Raw genomic sequence first — 23,416 nt, 5'->3', positions numbered from 1 at the left:
TGTGAGTGTCTGGAGTCAACTTTTAATTTATTTTCTTTATTCCTTTTACTTTTGATTTATTTTTATATTTCCTTGTCATTTCTTTGCTTTACGTATTTTATTTTTATTTTTTTTTCTTCAAGCATTTTGTTTCTTTTTCAGTTTTAATTTTACTTTTATTTTTATTTATTTAAAATTTTTATTTATTTTATATATTTTTTATTGTAATTTTTTACATTATTTACCATAGTTTAATATTATCGAGCATTTTTATACACTTGTCGACATAAACACTAAGTAATTCTCGAGTCAAATCTACTCTTTTTTAGAAAAATTGTATCTGCTCATTAAATTGAAATCTTAATACAAGTTTAATTTGATAACCTGTCGAAGTTACTGAAAATAAAGTGAAACGACTATATATCAAGCCTTATACTACCTTATCAAGTTTATCAAATGGAAACTAATTAAATAAGAGCGGTTTACATCCAAAATTAGCATGGTGAATTGCTTCTCCATATGGTCAAAATGTTGAAATATTTCTCCAGCAATTAGAGTATGTATTAAATTAAGTTTGATTGGAATAAGCGTTGTTTTTTCATTGGAATTAGCCCCTGTTAAATACTTGTTGCGATTATTTTATTTGAAAATATTTTAATTACTAGGATGAGAATATTCCTTGCTTAATTTGTATCTATTCTCTTTGTACTGAAAGATAAATGTACCATATAATAATAATAAGAAAAACCACTCTTAGTGTTCCAAAGTGTTTTTTAGAATTATTATATTATTTTGGATAATGTAGATTGCCTCTTTATTTCAACGAATTTCGAAAATCAAGCATTAGATAAATGCTACTTGATATTATTATGCAAGAACTTATATTATTTATTGGATATCAAACGATTTTGAATATGGAATATTGCCTATAAATAACTATGAAAAATTACAAAAATTGATTGTGTAAGTTAATCATGAAAATTCATATAATCTAACATGAATACAGAAATAACATGACAAACCAAATATATTGCTAAAAGTTTCATTTATTCTAAAACATGATAAGCAATGGAAACTAGAGACATTACAACATATTTATGATATATCAGAGTATTAAGAATCGAATGTTATAAGGTATTCCATTAGAATTTGCTGAAGCTCCCTGAATGAATCAAACTATCAACAGACAAATTATAAATAGTTCTTGTTAGAAGAAATATCTCAAGAGGTGGTTGAAATCGGTAAAATGGTGCACGAGAAGGGGAGGTTGAGTTGTGCATACATATTTCTCCTGAAATACATGAACTAAAATAGCTATCAAATCTTATGACTTGTACGAAACAAAATTTATTATTATTTCAATTCTAGTAATTCTTTTCTCATGAGATAAAACAACTTCTCAAGTCACTCATGATGAGAATATAATTTATAAAGTAAAAGAGTTGTTTTAATAAATTGCTAATAGCAACTCCAATAGAGTGCTTTTGCAGTATTATTTTTGATATTTTTAAGGGAGTGAACTGACACAGAATTAGAATTTGCATTAGAATTTATAGATAAAATGAAACCAGTCTCATCTTAGAGAGACAATATCACATTGATAGAAAATTAATAAATTTTGTCATTTATATAATTATCTTGATGGAATAATTAAGAATAATATAAAATTTTAATTGAAAATAAACCAACAATTAGAGTGACAAATTTCACTTTTAGTTTTAAATTAGGGTAAAAAATAGATATAAGCTAAGGGGTGGCTTATATTACGTAAATCAGCCAAACGAGATTCTCTTTCATCAATCAACCAATAGCACGCTTTAATGTAATTCGAATCAAGAAAAATCGAATTATACTTCTACATAATTCGAATCGACCTAGCTCGAATTATTCCCAACCATTGCGCCAAATTAGTTCGAATCAAGTTGGAACGAATTATTCAAGCATAATTCGAATTATGTCAATTCGAATTACTACCATCATGTGAATAGGAGGAAGTTCGAATCATGTTGATTCGAATTACTCCCTTTTCGTTTCAAATGGTAATTCGAAATGTGTTGATTCGAATTACTGTGAACCAGACCTGTATATATATGAAGTGAACGTGAGTTGCTCTCATTAGAGGGGTCAGATGGCTAGTGAGGATAGTTTTCTAGTGTTGGTTCACCACAGAGGATCGATTAAGAGAAAAACTCGGTCCGGTGTGAAGTTCACCGATAAGGATCCTCTCTGTATTATCGTGAGGCCTACGATGAGCTATGATGACATTGTTAGCTCTATACTGCTGAAACTTGGTCTGGAAGGTGTGAAAAGGGTTAAGAAGTTTTTCTATCGCATTCCAACCACGGTGCTCCAAGATACCGTGAAGTATGATTGTTTCACGATTGGGAGTGATGAGGACTTGCAGGTCATGTTTCATTGTCGCCGGCAGTTTCCCGAGGTGAGGACACTAGAGCTGTTGGCAAAGTTGGTTGATGTGGTATCCAGCTCGGGGGATTCGAACCGGAACACCAACACTTTAGCCACGGTGTCCGGTTCTAGCTCGAGACCTGCCGTTGCTTCTTCCTCCGTCCCTGCATACGAGCCACCCATCCAGCCTGTCGCCTCCCCTTCGTTCGCTATTGATCTCAACGGCAGTGTTGGCAACGAGGTTGAAACTAGGGAATATCTTCCGACCTCAGTACATGCTGCACCGGCTGGTGTTGGAGACGGATTGTTTGATGATCCAGAGGACGATGATGTTGAGCCAGATATGATTGCTGATGACAGTGGCGACGATATTGGAGCGAGTGACCCGGGAGGGGCTGCAGGGGGTTCTAGCTCTGGCACACAGTAGTACCCTCCACATTTTTCATCATTGGACCTGGATGCCATGAGACAGGAGGGGGTTCCTGGGCAGCCTGCTGGATTTGGCGCTAGAGATGCGGAAGGGTCTACTGGTCTGACAGAGTTCCAGGTTGGTCAGCAATTTCAGGATAAAGATGAGGCCCTGTTGAGTGTGAAGACTTACAGCATCCGCCGAGTGGTACAGTACAAGGTAGTTGAGTCTGACTATCACCGGTATGTGGGAAAGTGTTCTGAGTTTGGGAATGGGTGCACATGGTTGATTCGGCTGAGTCTCTGGCAACACAAGGGCATTTGGGAAGTCAAACGGTACAATGGACCGCATACGTGTCTCGCAACCTCCATCTCCAGCGACCACAGGAGTTTGGATTATCATGTGATAGCGGCATTCATTATGCCAATGGTTAGGGCGGATGCATCCATCAACATCAATGTGCTCCTAAATGTCACGGCCGCACACTTTGGGTTCAGGCTGACGTACAGGAGGGTCTGGCTGGCGAAGCAGAAAGCTGTTGCCGTTATCTATGGTGACTGGGATAAGTCATACAACGAGCTCCCTAGGTGGGTGTTAGGAGTCCAGTTGACCATGCCTAGTACTATTGCAGTCCTTAGGACTAGCCTTGTTCGAGTTGGGGGACAGCTGGACGAGTCTCAGGCTTATTTTCACAGGCTGTTCTGGACGTTCCCACCTTGTGTCGAGGCATTCAGTCATTGCAAGTCGTTGGTGAGTATTGATGGCACCTATATATATGGCAAGTATGGGGGAACGTTGCTTGTTGCGATTGCACAGGACGGGAACTCCAACATACTCCCTGTTGCATTCGCACTAGTCGAGGGTGAGAATGCTGAGTCATGGTCCTTCTTTCTCTCCCACCTGCGTCAGCACGTGACACCGCATCCGGGTCTGCTGGTTATTTTGGACAGGCATAACGGCATCAAGGCCGCGCTTGAGGCTCCCGACAGGGGATGGCTACCTCCAGCTGCATACCGGGCATTCTGCATTCGACACGTAGCAGCAAATTTCGCCCTCACCTTCAAGGGAAAAGACGCTCGGAGGCTTCTTGTGAATGCCGCATATGCTAAGACCGAGGTCGAGTTCGATTACTGGTTTGACATTCTGCGCTCTGAAAATCCAGCGATGTGTGATTGGGCGAACCGGATTGAGTATTCATTGTGGACACAATATTGTGATGAGGGCCGCAGATTCGGGTACATGACGACCAATATCTCTGAATGTGTGAACTCAATCCTCAAGGGTGTCAGGAACCTCCTTGTGTGCTCGCTGGTGAAGGCCACATACGGAAGGTTGGCCGAACTATTTGTTCGCAAGGGGAGAAAGGCTGAGGCCCAGCTGGGTACCGAACAACAATTCAGTCAACACCTGCTGGGTACCGAACAACAATTCAATCAACACCTGGTGAAGTGTATCGAGGCCAATTTGAAGACGGCGAGGTGCTTCACCATGACTGTATACGACAAGGATAACTCGGAGTACACCGTGGCAGAGACGACTCTGACTGGTTCGTTCTCACTGAGTAGCTACAGGGTCTCACTTGGTTCTCAGACATGTGACTGTGGATACTTCCAGGCACTTCATTTCCCGTGTCCGCACGCATTGGCATGCTGTGCCTACTCACGGGTTACATGGCAGCCATACGTCCACCAGGTGTATCGTCTTAGTTCGGTCTTCAGTGTCTATCAGATGGGATTCACACCTCCCATTCTGGAGGGTTTCTGGCCACCATATGACGGGCCGACCGTGATACCGGACCCGAACAAGAGGCGTGCGAGGGAGGGTCGTCCCGGGTCCACTCGGATACGGACCAATATGGATGAGGCAGATCCGAACCGGCCTAAGAGATGTGGCCTCTGTCGGTAACTCGGACACACTCGTCGGAGTTGCCCACAGAGTGGAGGACCCAGCCATACAGGGAGAAATGAATAGGAATGTGTGGTGTTGTGTTCTTATTTGTATAAGTTTGATCATATGTACTTTTTTTTAGACACCGATGTTATAGGTTTCCTTAAGTAGTCGGTGTTCAGTGATGAAAAATTATTACCATAAAAGGCACTTGTTTTACGTGTCTTACTAATTATGGAAATAAGTTAAATAAGCAAAGTACTCATGTTTTCATAGTGACCGATACAAAATAACGCAATCTGAAATGTACTCATACATGAACTGATAAACTAAGGGTGGCTACGAAACAACACTGATAACAAAATACATAAACGAAAATATATAAAATACAACACTGATAATGAAATAACATACAACACGATACACATATCATCTAAATAGGTGCGACCCCGTGAAGCAACGACGTGGTACCCGTGTCCTATGACCTCTCCGGATAAGCGGCTCCTCATCCTCGATCTCATCCTCCTCGTCTTTCGGGGGTGGCTGTGCAGGCATCCTAGGCTGGACATGTATGGGTCGGGATGTAGACGGCCCGACAACTGAATGTGACCTAGCCGTATGTGCAGATGGTGGGGTCCCACCCAAGGCGAAAGTCTGAACAGGAGCCACTAAGGGAGGCTCATTCAGATCGACATCTAACGGTGCCTGTGTCCCCGTCGTCTGACCCCATCGACGGGCAGCCTCATCCTCCTGCATGATGATGCTGATCTCATCTAGGAAATGTGATCCACCGAAATCCACATCAATCCCATCACCGGCAAGAAAGTCTGCATACATGGATCCCGGACTCACCCATGGCGTACTCTCCTGAAGTGTCTAGTCGTCACCGGGAACACCAACGAAGTAATCTCCGAGCGGCCCTTCTCCAAGTCCAGCATCACCATAGCTCGAAAGATCTCCCATACCGGATCCATACCACTCTCCACCATGCCCGCCATGATCGGGCCTAACACCCCCCCACTGGAGCCCCTCCTCCAGCGGCATCCTCACCACGATCACCGTGATCCTGCCTAGCAGCAGCCCCTCTCCTCCTGCCTCCACGCCCTCGTCGTCGACCACCGCCCCTACCTGCCTCGTCACCCTCCTCCATAGCCTGGTCCAGCCACCTCCACTCACGCTGACTTCGTCGTGTCCCGACTCGAGCTCTCCTCTCGACTCGACACCTATCAGGAACGTCGTCAACTCGTTCCATATCAGGTACACGGCCGGCACCCCTCTGTGTCGCCTCAACCAGAATAGGAATGGCTCTCGGATCCCCAAGTACATCTCAGGTGACAAGAACCTCTTTCCGTGCTGATGCCACCAGTCTAAGAAGTCATGTGAGGGTCTCGGGTCAGCAACAACGTCGAACCGTAGAACGTGATCCGCACGTGTCTCCCAGTGAAGATGCCAGTGTTGCAAGTGGGGCGGGAACCAACGATCACCACCTCTCTCGTCCTTCGACATCAAGAAGTCGATGTTCAGGGTGGGCTGCGGGAAGGCTTGTATGCCTCCGAACTGCGGTAACACCTTATCAACCTGATGCCACTCAACCACCGTAAAATATATCAGTGACGTCACACACCGCCATAACATCGTATGACGAGGCTCCAGCACCTCCGGATGGACAACCTGAAGGACGTCCGGTGTGCTATAGGGCATCCATATAAACTGAAAAAGCACATCAAATTCGTTATACCAAATCCTTAGACCATATAAACTGAAAAAAGCACTAACTATACATAGGAGGTTAGCGTACTCACATCCCTAGCCTGTAACATGTCGATCCTCAGTCGAGTCATCTGCACCTGAGGTCCCTTCTCGCTAACGCCAGGATTATAACCTGACCACCTGCATACGACGGCAACATGGTAGCGCATTCATGAATGATTTGAATCAGTATAACATTACAGGCGAAACTGGAAATAAATAAAATAAAGATGCATAGTAGACTGTGATAGTGGTACCTCGAGGCCAGGGGCCAGCTAAACGCATCATACCCAGCAGGCCTAAATCTAGGAAATTGCCAAAAGATCCAGGACTGAAGTAACTGTAACGGCCCAGCTAACTTCACGACATGTCTGTTGGCCACTCGGCACATGCACCGGTACAACCATGCTAGTGCCGCTGAGCCCCAGCTGTAGCCACCCATCTCCTCAAGCCTAGCCACGAACGGTAACCATCTGATGTGAATACGATTGCCGGACTTGTCGGCAAACAGCTGGGTGTCCAACAACATCATGATATAGGCACGGGCAAAGCGCCTCACTGTCTCCTCATTGGCCCCCTCGGGACACTCTCCAAATGTCTCCTGGAACCAGGTGCAGTTCACTGCGAAATTTTGGATTTGGTTCGCCGGAGGTAGCACACCGAGCAACTCCTGGAACCACTGCCAAGCTGGCTGGCGACCCTGTATGTATACGTGGAAGTCTGTCAGGCAACCACTGACGTAACGTCCGTCCACAGGCAACCCCAAATGGTACGCGACGTCCTGAAGCGTGATCGTGCACTCTCCAAACGGCATGTGGAACGTGTGCGTCTCCAGACGCCACCGCTCCACGAATGCACTCACAAGGGGCTCGTCTAATCGGAACCATCTGTCGTTCAGTCTCGCAAGATGGTATAATCCGGCCATCTGCAAGTACGGAATGTACCTCTCATCAAGTCGCATCCCCTGCTGCTGCCGCATGCTCGATATGCAACGCCGGAGCTGCACATTACATGGACCGCATAATGAGAACGAATTACAAAACCACTAACATATATAATTCACGACGTAAAGAACTAACAAATACCACATGCAAAAGAAGATATAGTAAACCACTACCAAAATCTCAACCCTAAACCGTAAACATAGACCGCTTCTAAAAACCACATGCAAAAGCAAAATGTATTAAACTACTAGCAAAACCGCATCATAAAACCGCATCCAAAAAATCACTAACATAAACCACATGCAAATCCACTAGAGAAAACCACATGCAAAACCACTCATTTAACCACCTCCGATACCTCCACCCTAAACCGCTGACATAAACCGCTAAAATAAACCATCAATAAAACCGCAAACAAAACCTATGGAATAAACCGCATGCAATACTACTAACCTAAACCACTAACATAAACCGCCAATAAAAGTGCATGCAAAACTGCTAAAATAAACCACTTGCAATACCGCTTTCATAAACCACTAACATAAACCGCTATCATAAATCACTATCATAAACCACTATCAAAAACCATTATCATAAACCACTATCAAAAACCACTATGAAAAACCACTAACCTCGTCGTTGATCACCCCGGCGATATGAGCAACTCCATCCAAATGATACAGCCTCTCCGGATCGTCCCCCATCCCCCGAATATGCCGCTTGAGTCTTTGTCGGCTCGATTCTAGGTCGTTTTCTCTGAGATTTGGTGCGGTATGAGAATGGAAAACTGATTCGAATGACCTTGGTTCGAACTCCTTATATAGGCGACTCCCTTGTAATTCGAATCAACACATTTCAAATTACCATTTGAAACGAAAAGGGAGTAATTCGAATTGACATAATTCGAATTATGCTTGAATAATTCGTTCCAACTTGATTCGAACTACTTTGGCGCAATGGTTGGGAATAATTCGAGCTAGGTCGATTCGAATTATATAGAAGTATAATTCGAATTTTCTTGATTCGAATTACATTAAAGCGTGCTATTGGTTGATTGATGAATGAGAACCTCGTTTGGCTGATTTGTATAATATAAGCCACCCTGGCTTATATCTGTTTTTTACTCTTTAAATTATTGTTTATAATATATGCAATGGTCCCATAAATACTGATGTATTATTTTAAGAGATCCAAACTGAAATTGAATTGAAAATTAGCCTTAGAGATACTCTAAGAATTATTTTGAAGTTGATTCTAAGATTTTTAGTTCTATCCGTAGATCTTTTAAAGTTTTAACAGACTTCAGATCTGTTCAAAAGTGTTTTTAGGATATCTATAGAACTAAATTAAAAGAAAATAATCTCTTAAAAAAATAAACATAATACATAATATAAGAGACAAGAATTTAGAATTAATATGTACACAATGATACATACTATTTCAACTCAAAACACCTACATCCAATCCTTAAAAAATTTGAAAATTTCACTATAATAGAATTATTATCCTGAGGATATCTCAAATTAAATTTTAGGGTTAACTATCAAAAATGTCTTTGAATTATTTAAACGCTGACAAAAATATACTCGAATTTTACTATTGACAAAAATGCCTTCAAATAATTTAAAAATACAACAAAAATACTCAATAGCAAATATATATTTTCAAAAAATACCTTAGAGATTGAATTTTGATGCAATTTTTTTCAATCATGATTATAAAAATAAGATATTATTATACTTAAAATTTGGTGATTTTTCGTTAAGCATATATTTTTTTTATAATTTTTTTTATTAACAACCAATAATACTTTTAAAAAATCACAAAACAATATATACTTAACGAAAAATCATCAAATTTTAAGGATAACAATATCTCATTTTTTTAATCATACTTACAAAAAATTGTATCAAAATTCAATCTCTAATGTGTTTTTTTGAGAAATACATATTTAATGTTAGTTTTTTTGCAAGATTATCTAATATTAAATATGTATTTCTCAAAAAATATGTTAGAGATTGAATTTTGATACAATTTTTTGTAAACATGATTAAAAAAATGAGATATTATTACTCTTAGAATTTGGTAATTTTTTGTTAAGTATATATTTTTATTGTAATTTTTTTGTTAACAACTAATAATACTTTTAAAAAATCACAAAAAATATATACTTAGAAAAAAATCACCAAATTTTAAGAATAATAATATCTCATTTTTTTAATTATGCTTAAAAAAAATCACATCAAAATTCAATCTTTAAGATATTTTTTTAAAATATATATTTATTGTTGAATATTTTTGTTACATTTTAAAATTATTTAAAAATATTTTTGTTGATAGTAAAATTCAGATGTATTTTTATCAGTATTTTAATAATTCGAAAACGTTTTTGGTGGTTAATCCTAAATTTCATGATTAATAAACCTAATATATAATTTAATAATTTCATTAATATATTATCTAACATTTTCTCAAAGTGAAAAATGTAGCAAGAAATTTTTCTTAAATAATACAAGTAAACTAGGTGTCTTCTAAGTGAACAACCTCATAAACCAAGTCTAAGTGAATAAAATATATCAAAAGTAGCCAAGCAATTTAGAAGCAACATAGCATACCTCAGAATTAAATACGTTGTTTCATTTCTGCTTGCAAAACTAGTAAAGACAAGAAAATTCTTACCTCAAAAGCATCTATATAAAACACACATTTTGACTCTAACGTTTAAATTTGAGTATGTTTAATATTAAACTACTCTTTTATCTTAGTCCATAATAACAATAAAGAAGTCTCACGACCCACAAATTCAGCCCAATAGAATACACAAATTCAGTTATAATTTTAATCTTTATTATTATCTTATCTTTATCTATCCTTATCTTATCTTTATTTGCTTTTATCTTTCATAGGCCAATGCTCTATATATATTTAGCTTTACCTTCATAGTTTATAATTTCAATCAATCAACAATCAATAAAATTTCTTCATTTTTTTTCTTTCCTTATTCTTTCACAAATTTATTATCTTTGCATACTTTTTATGTACTCTTTCCGTTTTATTATGGCATCAGAGCTCCTCTTGAGCTCTGCTAACATCCATGGATAAACCAACCAATTCAGATCCTAAACCCCCTTTAACCTCTCCTCCCACTATGAATAATCAACCTCCCTATTCTGTCCAAGGTCAAAGAGAAAGGGCACACGAGCAACTTCATCAGGAGCCTCTTTTGGACCTTTCGTCAACCCAACACTTTTCTTCATGGCACTTCCTTCCAATAAAAAAACTCGTCGTTCAAACCAATTTGAGCTTTTGTCAAATCCAGCTACTCATTATCTTTGTTCTTTCAATACTTTTTCTATTGTTAATAATTTTTCAAATCGAGATTCATTCTTAAATACTTGGATCATTAATTCTGGTGCCACAGATTACATTACATCAAATTTGTCTTGGTTTATTTCTTACACACAAATTTCTCCTATTATTGTTCATTTACTAAATGGTTCTCAAATTACTGTTTCTTATAAAGGCATTGTTCAATTTTCACCATCCTTAGTCATTCATGATGTTCTTTATTTACCTCATTTCAACTTTAATATTATCTCCGTCTCAAAAATTATTTCAGCACTCATATGTGAACTCACTTTTTCATCTTCTTCTTGCATTCTACAGAGCAACAATTTGGGGATGATTGATTTGGGCAGAATGAGAGAGGGATTATATGTCTTTGAACCCAATTTTGGTAAAAATCCATCCACTACACACTCCATAAATTCCATCCGATCTCCACCAATTACACCTTCAAATATATGGCATTTTTGTTTAGGACCCTCTCTGGACAAAAACTTAATCATTTACATAAACATTTTCGTTTTATCTCTATACATCATGACGAGGCTTGTGACATTTATCATCTTTCTAAACAAAAGAAACTTTCATTTTCTCAAAGTTTTAACAAAGCCAATGCAATTTTTGATTTATTACATTTTGATATTTATGGACCGTGAGACTTTTTTTATTGTTGTCATGGGTTAAGGTGAAAGAGTGGTTTAATACAATTCAACTCTAAAGTCAAAACTATTCGTTTCGATAATGGACCAGAATTTATTTTACATGATTTTTATGCTTCAAAGGGCATTATTCATCAATGTAGTTGTGTTGAAACTCCTCAACAAAATGAAAGGGTAGAACACAAGCATCAACATATTTTGAATATAGCTCGTGCTCTTATGTTTCAATCTAATTTACCATCATCTTTTTGGTCTTATGTTGTTAAACATGCTGTTTATTTACTTAACAGAGTTCCATCATCCGCAATTAATTTTAAAACACCATTTGAGATTTTATTCAATCATCCACCAAATTATCATGACCTTAAAGTTTTTGGATGCTTATGTTTTGTTTCTACCCTAATGGCAAACAGATCAAAATTTGATCCAAGAGCCAAAAGGGCTGTGTTTATTGGCTTTCAACATGGTTTTAAATGATATATTGTTTATGTTTTAGAAGATATAAGAATTGAGATTTCTAGAAATGTGATTTTTTATGAAATGATCTTCCCCTTAGTCACCAAAAATGTCTAATTCCATACACTCAGCCCAACATTGTCAAACACGCATTCTCAAAAACAAGATTCAGTTAGTCTTCCAGTTGAACCCTCACCTATACCTATTGACCTAACTCCATCTAATTCTTTATTTTCTCCAACAACCTCTCTTTCTTCCTCACTGTCGTTTCCTAACCAAGTTGAACCCATGACCACAAAATCTCTTTCAACACACAGACTCATCTCTCCTTCTGCACTAGACACCAGTCCACCATCACCTCCTCATCCCCTGTCACCTTCTTCACCATCTAAGCAACCCCATCCTCGTCATTCCGACCGACCTCACCGACCTCCAGCATATCTCTCTGATTATTTGTGCAATTCATCTCTCATCTCTACAAATCAATCTCCCTCAAAGTGCAAGTATCATTTATCTTCAGTCATGTCTTTTTCCTCTCTTTTATCTTCACATAAAAAAGTTTCTTTTATCTCTACATTCTGACGTTGAGACAAAGTCTTTTAAGGACGCTGTAAGACCCAGTTAATTAACGGCTAATTAACCCATAAATGAGAATTTATTCTAGAAAGCTAAAAATGTTATTTTTATGGCTAAATGTGATAGAGGAGATTGAGACGAGAATTTCGGTACCAATTTTATAGAAATCGGACCAAGATTGGACCAAACGGGCCAAACCGGTCCAACCGGACCCAAAGTGGGCCCTTGGCCCAACTAAACTAAACCAAAACCCTAGTTTTCAGCACTCTCTCTCCTCACAACACACTAAACACGCTGAAAATGGAGGCTATGGAGGGAAGAACACTCTCTCAAGTTCTTTCTCTCACTTGATCTTCAAACCACCATAACTTTTGATCTAGAGCTCCGATTGCCGCTCCGTTTGTGGCCACGCGTTCACCGCGGAGAGCTCTACAAAACCCATACAATTAATCTTGAGGTAAGCCACGTTTTACTGTTCGAAATTCCAGCCCTTGATTTCGAGTTTCATGAGCAAAAATGTTGAGATTTTGGGTTCTTTGATGTTATAGGACCCAACTCTCTTGAAGGAGAAGGTTAATCTTGTCTCCTTGGACCTTGGGTGTGGTAAGATTCTCAACCCTAGTGTAATTTGTTGTTCTATGAGGTTTGGACATTGAGATGTTGTGTATGGGTATGATGATTGTGGCTTAGGTTGTGTATATGTGAATATTGGAGCTTGATTGGTGATTTTGGAAAGCTTGGAAGAGGGTTTTGTGTGACAAAATCTGTTCTTGGAGGTGTTGAGACCTTGAGAGCTTGAGGACAAGTGGTTTGGAAGTGCTCCGGTTGAGCTTGGGAAATCGGCTAAGGTATGGTTTCGATTTTTCGTATCTAATATGTAATATGGTAGGAAATACTTAGGCTAGAGGCCCTAAGATAGGCATTGAATTGTTGGTGTTGTTGAATAGTTGAGATATATGATGTGTTCATATATGTGATTATGAATATTGATGCCTTGATTGTGTGATGTATGAGAAATGCATGTTGTGATATATGCTTGATGGGTGATTGAGGTTGAATTGATGGGTGGTACCATGTTGATGGTGAGTATGATGTTGATCATGTATAATGATGGTTGATTTGGAAATTAATATTATTGGAAATTGGGATGAGAAGGATGTATGACATGAGATTGTGTTTGTCCTTTAGCCATTGATTAAGAAGTGTTAAAATGGTTGGAGGTAGTTTTGGAAATTTTGGTAAAATGTCAATGTGTGAGTTGAGGATGGCTTGTTGTTGATTTTGGTACATTTCGAATGATTTCAAAGAGAAGGGTTGAAATTGGCATGTTTTGATTGATTTTGAAAAGAGTTGAAAGTGGCTTGTTTTGAAAATGGCACTTTGTGGTTTTGAATGAAAATATGGTTTTTGGGCATACTTTGACGGGACATAACTTGGACTACGGATCTCTGATTTGTGCCAAATCTGTTTAGAAATGAAATTGGATCCGGGATGTCCATGCCGTTTGAAGAACAGGTGAAAAATGATTTAAAATGAGAGAGTTATGACCGTCGGAAGATTGGGGGTTGAATATGTGAATTCTGCAGTTTTTAACTTAGAAAATTTTTAGCAGAATGACCCCCCGCGCGTAGGCGCACTTGGCGCGTACGCGCCGTTCTTTCAGGAAGCGCCATCCACGCGTGCGCGTGATGTGCGCGGGCGCGCCGAATGTGCTGCACCCAATGCCCAGCCATTTTCCAGAGAGTTGTGCCAGAGTTGTGCCAGTTTTGTGCCTGGGGCACAAGAGTACCCACGCGTACGCGTGGCTGACGCGTGCGCGTTGTTTGGCTAATTTTCAACCCGCGCGTTCGCGCGTATGACGCTTGTGCGTAGATGAGTTATAAGGCCATCCGCGCGTGCGCGTACGCGTGTCCCTGTTTTCATCCCAAAGTTGATTTTTGAGTTTTAAAAGCCAAATTTTATACTTCTAAGCCTCCGATCTCACCACTTATGTCTTAAATCATTATGATATGCCTAGCATGAGAAAAAAGGGCTAGTGACTGTGGTAACTTGCGAGTGAAGCAAGGGGAAAAATGAATGATCATTGAGGATCAAAGATGATTATGTGAGATGCGGAGAATGGCGGTGGAAGTGCTTGTTATGCCATGGGCCGAAGGGCCATAATTGTTAATGAATTGGCTGGTTATGGATTTAACCGTGAGCCGGATGGCTAGATTATTGCCGTGTTACGGCGGAGCCATGTTTATGGCCAAGTATAAATGCATATATGCTGTTGATTGAATTGTGTATGTTTGCACTTCCACCATTGGAGATGAGGGTTTCCCTGGGTAGTAGCAATGGCTAGCCACCATGTGCTCCAGGTTGAGACTCGAAGCTCTGTTAATCCAATGTCGTAAGTGTGGCTGGGCACTGTGAAAGGCCCGGATGAGCTCGCCCCCACAAATATTCACCAGTGATGGTGATGGATAAATATTCACCAGTGAGGGTGATGGATATGGATCATGATTATGATCAAGTTTATGATGAGTATAACTCGAGTTGGGGATGCACGACAGAGGGACAGTCCAATGGTTAGCTACCAGGACTTGTCGGGTTGGCTCTATAACCGACAGATGATATCATCAGCCACTAGGGACAGGCATGCATCATAAGCATACTACATGAATTGTTTGAGATTGCCTATTGACTGCATATTACTTGCTAATTGCCTAAATGCCTTATCTGTTCCTATTTGTAAATCTCTTGTCTGATATAACTATGTTTGCTATATTATACTCCTGCTGGTGGTTGGGAGGTCTGAAGGAATTGGAAAGGTAAGTATTAGTTAGAATGAAGGATCTTTAGTCAGTTGCCACTTACGGTTTAGCTTGTTTATAAGCTTTGATATTACCTGGAGGAAGTTCTAGGATTGCCTTCGGCTTTCCTCTATTATTATGTATTATATATGTGGAAGCTGTTACCGTACTGGGGACCTCTGGTTCTCACCCATGCGGATTTTGTGGTTTTCAGATGCAGGACGCGAGGCTTCTCATTGAGGCATGCTGGAGACTTCTGGATTAGCGAAGATCCTTTGTTCTTGGGACTCTGTTTGGTTTATATATCTTGTTTAGATACTTTTATCTCCATTAAATAATACAAACTGTGATGACTCCTTCTAGAGGGGATTTTGGAGAATAGGTTGTATGTATTTGTGTCCCTTTGGGTTTCCTTTGGGGTTTCCTTATTTTATTATATGTATATATTATTATGCTCGGACCGGTTATCTTCGCAGCCGGATTTTGAGTCTTGATATTCCCGTTTTTGACACTCCTTATATATATGATCTTGCGTTAGCTTATCCTTTGCTCGTTACGTTATCGATCGGAGTGTTGCGCGTTCGAGTTACAGTTTTTGTTTACCCCTTTTTCTACAAAGGCTCCTAGCTATAATCAATTATTCATACTACTATACGTACTAAATTTTTGTTTTAGAGGTCGTAATACCTTGCCATCTCTGAATTATGACTTAAGCATAAGACTCTGTATGGTAGGGTGTTACATTATGGTATCAGAGCAGTTCGTTCCTGTAGAGCCTGAGGAATGGACTGACTATGCTTCTGTGCATTCTCTGTATGTGTGTTATGTGCTGTTAGTATATCTGCTTGATATAATTGGCATAAACGTTCATGAGCATGCATTTGGGACTTTGAAGCACTAAACTTCCGATATTGAGACTGATCAGCTTAATATCGATTGTTTGGTGTGTATAGGAACTAGATGGCGCCTCGTGGACGCGGTAGAGGCCGTGGGAGAGGACATACGAATGCTCGTGCGCTAGAGACTAACCCTAATGACCTGGTGAACTTTATGAATGTGTTGGAGAACATGGCTGCTGCTATGCAAGCCACTGCTGAGGCTCTTGGCCAACAGATGAACAACCATGGTAATGATGGAAGTGGAGTTCAGGGCCCGATGACACTGGCAAACTTTTGAAGGTTAATCCACCGAAGATCAAGGGAACTACTAGCCCGACTGAAGCCGATACATGGTTTCAGGCCATGGAACGAGCACTACAAGCGCAGGTGGTGCCTGAAAGGCAGCGTGTATAGTTCGCTACCTATTTGCTCACTGGGGAAGTGTCGCATTGGTGGCAAGGAATCCGACGCCTTCTGCAGCAGGGTGATGATTATATCACCTGGGATGTCTTCCAAGAGGAGTTCTATAAGAAGTACTTTCCGACTTCTGCTAGGACGGCCAAGGAGCTTGAATTGTTGCAGCTGAAGCAGGGTACTATGTCCGTATCTGAGTATACTGACAAGTTTGAGGAGCTGTTCAGATTCTCTCGTATGTGTCAAGGGACTCCGGTGGAATATGAGGAGTGGAAGTGTGTTAAGTACGAAGGAAGACTCCGGAGTGATATTTTCGGTTCGGTGGGGCCAATGGAGATTAGGACTTTCTCCGAATTGGTGAACAAGTGTAGGGTTGCTGAAGAGTGTGTGAAGAGGGCAGCCGCTGAGAAAGGAAGTCACAAAGGATCATTTCCACAGAACCGAGGGAAGAGCTTTGTACCTAGAGGTCCGTCTTTCAAGAGGGGAGGTTCTTTTTGGAGGCCCAACAACAACTACTCCCAAGGGAAAAGGTTTGGGAAGCAGCCTCAGAATGATCAAGCTTGTACTAGGTGTGGGAGTCACCATCCGGGAGTACCATGCAAGGCCGGATGGGGTTTGTGCTATAATTGTGGAAAAGCGGGGCATAAAGCCACAAGTTGTCTGGAGAAGCAAAAGCAAGGTGCTGGAAAAGCACAACAGACTGGTCGGGTGTTCACCACCTCAGCTGTGGGTGCAGAGGGATCTGAGACACTCATTCGAGGTAACTGTGAAATGGCTGGTCAAACTTTAAATGCTTTATTTGATTCGGGAGCATCACATTCATTTATTGCATTTGAGAAAGCCCATGAGTTAGGATTGAAGATCGTAACCTTAGGTTATGACTTAAAAGTGTATAATGCTACCCATGAGGCCATGGTAACTAGGCTAGGATGCCCGAAAGTTTTGTTTAGGTTCAAGCAGCGTGATTTTGTCCATAATTTAATCTGCTTACCGATGATCAGTCTTGAGCTTATCTTGGGATTGGACTGGTTATCTGAGAACCATGTCCTGCTTGATTGTTCTACAAAGTCGGTGTACTTTATGCCGGAAGATACAGAAGGGCCGGTCGTGGTGAATAATTATTACTTGAATTCGATGATGGTGAACTGTTCTGGAATCGAATGTCAGGGTATCCTGTTGTTAACCGCTGGTGTTTCGGGTGATGATCAAAAGTTGGATCAGATTCCGGTAGTGTGTGAGTTTCCGGAAGTGTTTCCCGATGATATTGAGGAATTTCCACCTAACCGAGAGGTCGAGTTTGCTATTGAGTTGGTGCCTGGGGCGGGACCAATCTCAAGTGCTCCTTATAGGATGTCACCGTTAGAGATGGCCGAGCTAAAGTCTCAGTTAGAGGAATTGTTGGGTAAGAACTTTATCCGACCAAGTGTTTCCCCGTGGGGTGCTCCAGTGTTACTGGTAAAGAAGAAAGATGGAAGTATGCGGCTCTGTGTGGATTACAGGCAACTGAACAAGGTCACCATAAAGAATAAGTACCCATTGCCAAAGATTGATGATCTCATGGATCAGTTACAAGGAGCTGGGGTTTTCTCTAAGATCGATTTGCGATCCGGTTATCACCAAATAAGGGTGAGGGGTGAGGATATCCCTAAGACCGCTTTCAGGACTCGTTATGGTCATTACGAGTATACTATGATGTCTTTTGGGTTGACGAATGCTCCTGCAGTGTTTATGGATTACATGAATAGAGTATTCCGTCCGTTTCTGGATAAATTCGTTGTTGTCTTCATTGACGACATACTGATTTACTCCAAGACTGAAGAAGAGCATGCGGAACACTTGCGGATCGTGTTGCAGATTTTAAAGGAGAAGAAACTCTATGCGAAACTGTCTAAGTGTGAGTTTTGGAAGAGTGAGGTAAAGTTTTTGGGTCACGTGGTGAGTAAGCAGGGAATAGCCGTAGATCCAACTAAGGTGGAAGCTGTGATGGATTGGAGGAAACCAACCACAGTAACTGAGATAAGGAGTTTTCTGGGTTTAGCTGGCTATTACCGAAGGTTCATCAAAGGCTTTTCGCAATTAGCCTTGCCATTGACAAAGTTAACCCGCAAAGACACTCCGTTTGTTTGGACTCCTGAGTGCGAGGAGAGCTTTCAGGTATTGAAGAAAAAGTTGACCACTGCACCTGTGTTAGTGTTACCTGAGCCGAACGAACCTTTTGAGGTGTACTGTGATGCCTCACTAAAGGGTCTAGGATGCGTGCTGATGCAGCATCATAATGTGGTGGCGTATGCCTCACGACAGTTAAGACCTCATGAAGTTAGTTACCCTACGCATGATTTGGAACTCGCTGTGGTTGTGTTTGCCTTGAAGGTGTGGAGGCATTATCTCTATGGGGTTAAGTTCCAAGTCTTCTCTGATCACAAGAGCTTGAAATATCTCTTTGATCAGAAAGAGCTTAATATGAGGCAAAGGAGGTGGATGGAATTATTGAAAGACTACGACTTTGAGTTGAATTACCATCCGGGAAAGGCAAATGTAGTGGCGGATGCGTTAAGTCGGAAGTCGTTATATGCGTCTTGGATGATGCTTCAAGAGGAGAAGTTGCTCAAGGGATTCGAGAGTCTAAAAATTGGTGCTCGAGAAGTATCTGGAACCTTGTGTTTGAGCCGATTATAAATCTCAAGTGACTTTAAGTCCGAACTCCTAAAGGCTCATGAAAATGATGAAGCGTTATGGAAGGTGTTACCGGCTATCGAGCAAGGAAAACAGTGGAGAGTGTCGGAAGAAAAAGATGGGTTATGGAGATTCAAGGGTAGGATCATTGTGCCGGATGTTGGTACTTTGAGGCAAGATATCTTAAAGGAGGCACACAAAAGCGGATTCTCCATTCACCCGGGAAGTACTAAGATGTACCATGATTTAAAGGCGATGTTTTGGTGGCCGGGTATGAAGAATGATGTGGCGGAATATGTTTCGAAGTGCTTAACTTGTCAAAAGGTAAAGATTGAACATCAAAGACCTTCCGGGATGTTGCAACCTTTAGAGATTCCGCAATGGAAGTGGGAAAGTATTGCAATGGACTTTGTGTCGGGATTGCCAAGGACTAGGACTGGTTTTGATGCTATTTGGGTGATTGTGGACCGACTGACAAAGTCAGCTCACTTTTTGCCCATTCGGATGACTTACACCCTTGAGGAGCTAGCTCGGTTATACATAAAGGAGATTGTGAGACTCCATGGTGTACCTGCTACTATAATCTCTGATAGAGATCCTCGTTTCACTTCGAGATTCTGGGGTGCATTTCAGAAAGCTTTTGGAACCCGATTAAGCTTGAGTACAGCTTACCATCCTCAAACAGATGGTCAATCTGAGAGGACGATCCAAACACTAGAGGATATGTTGAGAGCTTGTGTTTTGGATCAACCGGCAAGTTGGGATTGGTATATGCCGTTAGTGGAGTTTGCATACAATAATAGTTACCATATGAGCATCGGAATGGCTCCGTATGAGGCATTGTATGGGAGGAAATGTCAATCTCCGCTATGTTGGTATGAAACTGGAGAGAAAAGCTTGTTGGGGCCGAAAATGATAGCTGAGACTACTGAACAAGTTAAGAAAATCCGAGATAGGATGCTTACGGCGCAGAGTCGCCAAAAGAGTTACACCGATCAGAGGCGGAAGCCCTTGGAATTTGAGGAAGGAGATCATGTTTTCCTTAAGGTTACTCCGACCACAGGAATAGGTAGAGCGATTAAAGCAAAGAAGTTGAATCCTCGATACATTGGTCCATTTCAGATCCTGGAGAGGATTGGGCCGGTGGCGTATCGCGTGGCTCTACCACCTCATCTTTCGAACCTGCACGACGTGTTTCACGTGTCGCAGCTTCGGAAGTACACCCCTGATGCTAGCCATGTGTTAGAACCCGAATCGGTTCAGTTAAGGGAAGATTTGACGCTTCCAGTGGCTCCAGTCAGAATTGATGATACTAGTATCAAACGACTGCGTGGAAAAGAGGTTTCATTAGTCAAAGTGGCTTGGAGTCGAGGCGGTGTTGAGGAACACACTTGGGAACTTGAGTCGGAGATGCGAATGGATTATCCGCACTTATTCTCAGGTAATTGCATTTGAATTTTGTGGGCAAAATTCCCAATTAGGTGGGTAGAATGTAAGACCCAGTTAATTAACGGCTAATTAACCCATAAATGAGAATTTATTCTAGAAAGCTAAAAATGTTATTTTTATGGCTAAATGTGATAGAGGAGATTAAGACGAGAATTTCGGTACCAATTTTATAGAAATCGGACCAAGATTGGACCAAACGGGCCAAACCGGTCCAACCGGACCCAAAGTGGGCCCTTGGCCCAACTAAACTAAACCAAAACCCTAGTTTTCAGCACTCTCTCTCCTCACAACACACTAAACACGCTAAAAATGGAGGCTATGGAGGGAAGAACACTCTCTCAAGTTCTTTCTCTCACTTGATCTTCAAACCACCATAACTTTTGATCTAGAGCTCCGATTGCCGCTCCGTTTGTGGCCACGCGTTCACCGCAGAGAGCTCTACAAAACCCATACAATTAATCTTGAGGTAAGCCACGTTTTACTGTTCGAAATTCCAGCCCTTGATTTCGAGTTTCATGAGCAAAAATGTTGAGATTTTGGGTTCTTTGATGTTATAGGACCCAACTCTCTTGAAGGAGAAGGTTAATCTTGTCTCCTTGGACCTTGGGTGTGGTAAGATTCTCAACCCTAGTGTAATTTGTTGTTCTATGAGGTTTGGGCATTGAGATGTTGTGTATGGGTATGATGATTGTGGCTTAGGTTGTGTATATGTGAATATTGGAGCTTGATTGGTGATTTTGGAAAGCTTGGAAGAGGGTTTTGTGTGACAAAATCTGTTCTTGGAGGTGTTGAGACCTTGAGAGCTTGAGGACAAGTGGTTTGGAAGTGCTCCGGTTGAGCTTGGGAAATCGGCTAAGGTATGGTTTCGGTTTCCCGTATCTAATATGTAATGTGGTAGGAAATACTTAGGCTAGAGGCCCTAAGATAGGCATTGAATTGTTGGTGTTGTTGAATAGTTGAGATATATGATGTGTTCATATATGTGATTATGAATATTGATGCCTTGATTGTGTGATGTATGAGAAATGCTTGTTGTGATATATGCTTGATGGGTGATTGAGGTTGAATTGATGGGTGGTACCATGTTGATGGTGAGTATGATGTTGATCATGTATAATGATGGTTGATTTGGAAATTAATATTATTGGAAATTGGGATGAGAAGGATGTATGACATGAGATTGTGTTTGTCCTTTAGCCATTGATTAAGAAGTGTTAAAATGGTTGGAGGTAGTTTTGGAAATTTTGGTAAAATGTCAATGTGTGAGTTGAGGATGGCTTGTTGTTGATTTTGGTATATTTCGAATGATTTCAAAGAGAAGGGTTGAAATTGGCATGTTTTGATTGATTTTGAAAAGAGTTGAAAGTGGCTTGTTTTGAAAATGGCACTTTGTGGTTTTGAATGAAAACATGGTTTTTAGGCATACTTTGACGGGACATAACTTGGACTACGGATCTCTGATTTGTGCCAAATCTATTTAAAAATGAAATTGGATCCGGGATGTCCATGCCGTTTGAAGAACGGGTGAAAAATGATTTAAAATGAGAGAGTTATGACCGTCGGAAGATTGGGGGTTGAATATGTGAATTCTGCAGTTTTTAACTTAGAAAATTTTTAGCAGAATGACCCCCCGCGCGTAGGCGCACTTGGCGCGTACGCGCCGTTCTTCCAGGAAGCGCCATCCACGCGTGCGCGTGATGTGCGCGGGCGCGCCGAATGTGCTGCACCCAATGCCCAGCCATTTTCCAGAGAGTTGTGCCAGAGTTGTGCCAGTTTTGTGCCTGGGGCACAAGAGTACCCACGCGTACGCGTGGCTAACGCGTGCGCGTTGTTTGGCTAATTTTCAACCCGCGCGTTCGCGCGTATGACGCTTGTGCGTAGATGAGTTATAAGGCCATCCGCGCGTGCGCGTGGAGTGCGCGTACGCGTGGCCCTGTTTTCATCCCAAAGTTGATTTTTGAGTTTTAAAAGCCAAATTTTATACTTCTAAGCCTCCGATCTCACCACTTATGTCTTAAATCATTATGATATGCCTAGCATGAGAAAAAGGGCTAGTGACTGTGGTAACTTGCGAGTGAAGCAAGGGGAAAAATGAATGATCATTGAGGATCAAAGTTGATTATGTGAGATGCGGAGAATGGCGGTGGAAGTGCTTGTTATGCCATGGGCCGAAGGGCCATAATTGTTAATGAATTGTTAATGGATTTAACCGTGAGCCGGATGGCTAGATTATTGCCGTGTTACGGCGGAGCCATGTTTATGGCCAAGTATAAATGCATATATGCTGTTGATTGAATTGTGTATGTTTGCACTTCCACCATTGGAGATGAGGGTTTCCCTGGGTAGTAGCAATGGCTAGCCACCATGTGCTCCAGGTTGAGACTCGAAGCTCTGTTAACCCAATGTCGTAAGTGTGGCCGGGCACTGTGAAAGGCCCGGATGAGCTCGCCCCCATAAATATTCACCAGTGATGGTGATGGATAAATATTCACCAGTGAGGGTGATGGATATGGATCATGATTATGATCAAGTTTATGATGAGTATAACTCGAGTTGGGGATGCACGACAGAGGGACCGTCCAATGGTTAGCTACCAGGACTTGTCGGGTTGGCTCTATAACCGACAGATGATATCATCAGCCACTAGGGACAGGCATGCATCATAAGCATACTACATGAATTGTTTGAGATTGCCTATTGACTGCATATTACTTGCTAATTGCCTAAATGCCTTATCTGTTCCTATTTGTAAATCTCTTGTCTGATATAACTGTGTTTGCTATATTATACTCCTGCT

General features: G+C 41.1%; 1 protein-coding gene and 1 pseudogene across 1 annotated transcript; one reads left to right on the top strand and one right to left on the bottom strand.

Annotated features, from left to right (window-relative positions):
• The first annotated feature begins 3,220 nt into the window (after nucleotides 1-3,220).
• Nucleotides 3,221-4,699, top strand: LOC107632764 (uncharacterized). The gene is made up of 2 exons (XM_016336425.1): nucleotides 3,221-3,544; nucleotides 3,704-4,699. The coding sequence occupies exons 1-2, from the start codon at nucleotides 3,221-3,223 to the stop codon at nucleotides 4,697-4,699; spliced, it is 1,320 nt and encodes a 439-aa protein (XP_016191911.1).
• A 411-nt stretch (nucleotides 4,700-5,110) lies between these two features.
• Nucleotides 5,111-7,244, bottom strand: LOC148570190 (uncharacterized; annotated as a pseudogene).
• Nucleotides 7,245-23,416: the final 16,172 nt, after the last annotated feature.

The sequence above is a fragment of the Arachis ipaensis genome, chromosome B3 (assembly GCF_059453495.1).
Source record: "Arachis ipaensis isolate K30076 ecotype BB chromosome B3, ASM5945349v1, whole genome shotgun sequence".
NCBI classification, from domain to species: domain Eukaryota; kingdom Viridiplantae; phylum Streptophyta; class Magnoliopsida; order Fabales; family Fabaceae; genus Arachis; species Arachis ipaensis.
Note: the sequence above shows the minus strand (reverse complement) of the source record. Positions and strands in the feature narration are given on the sequence as shown.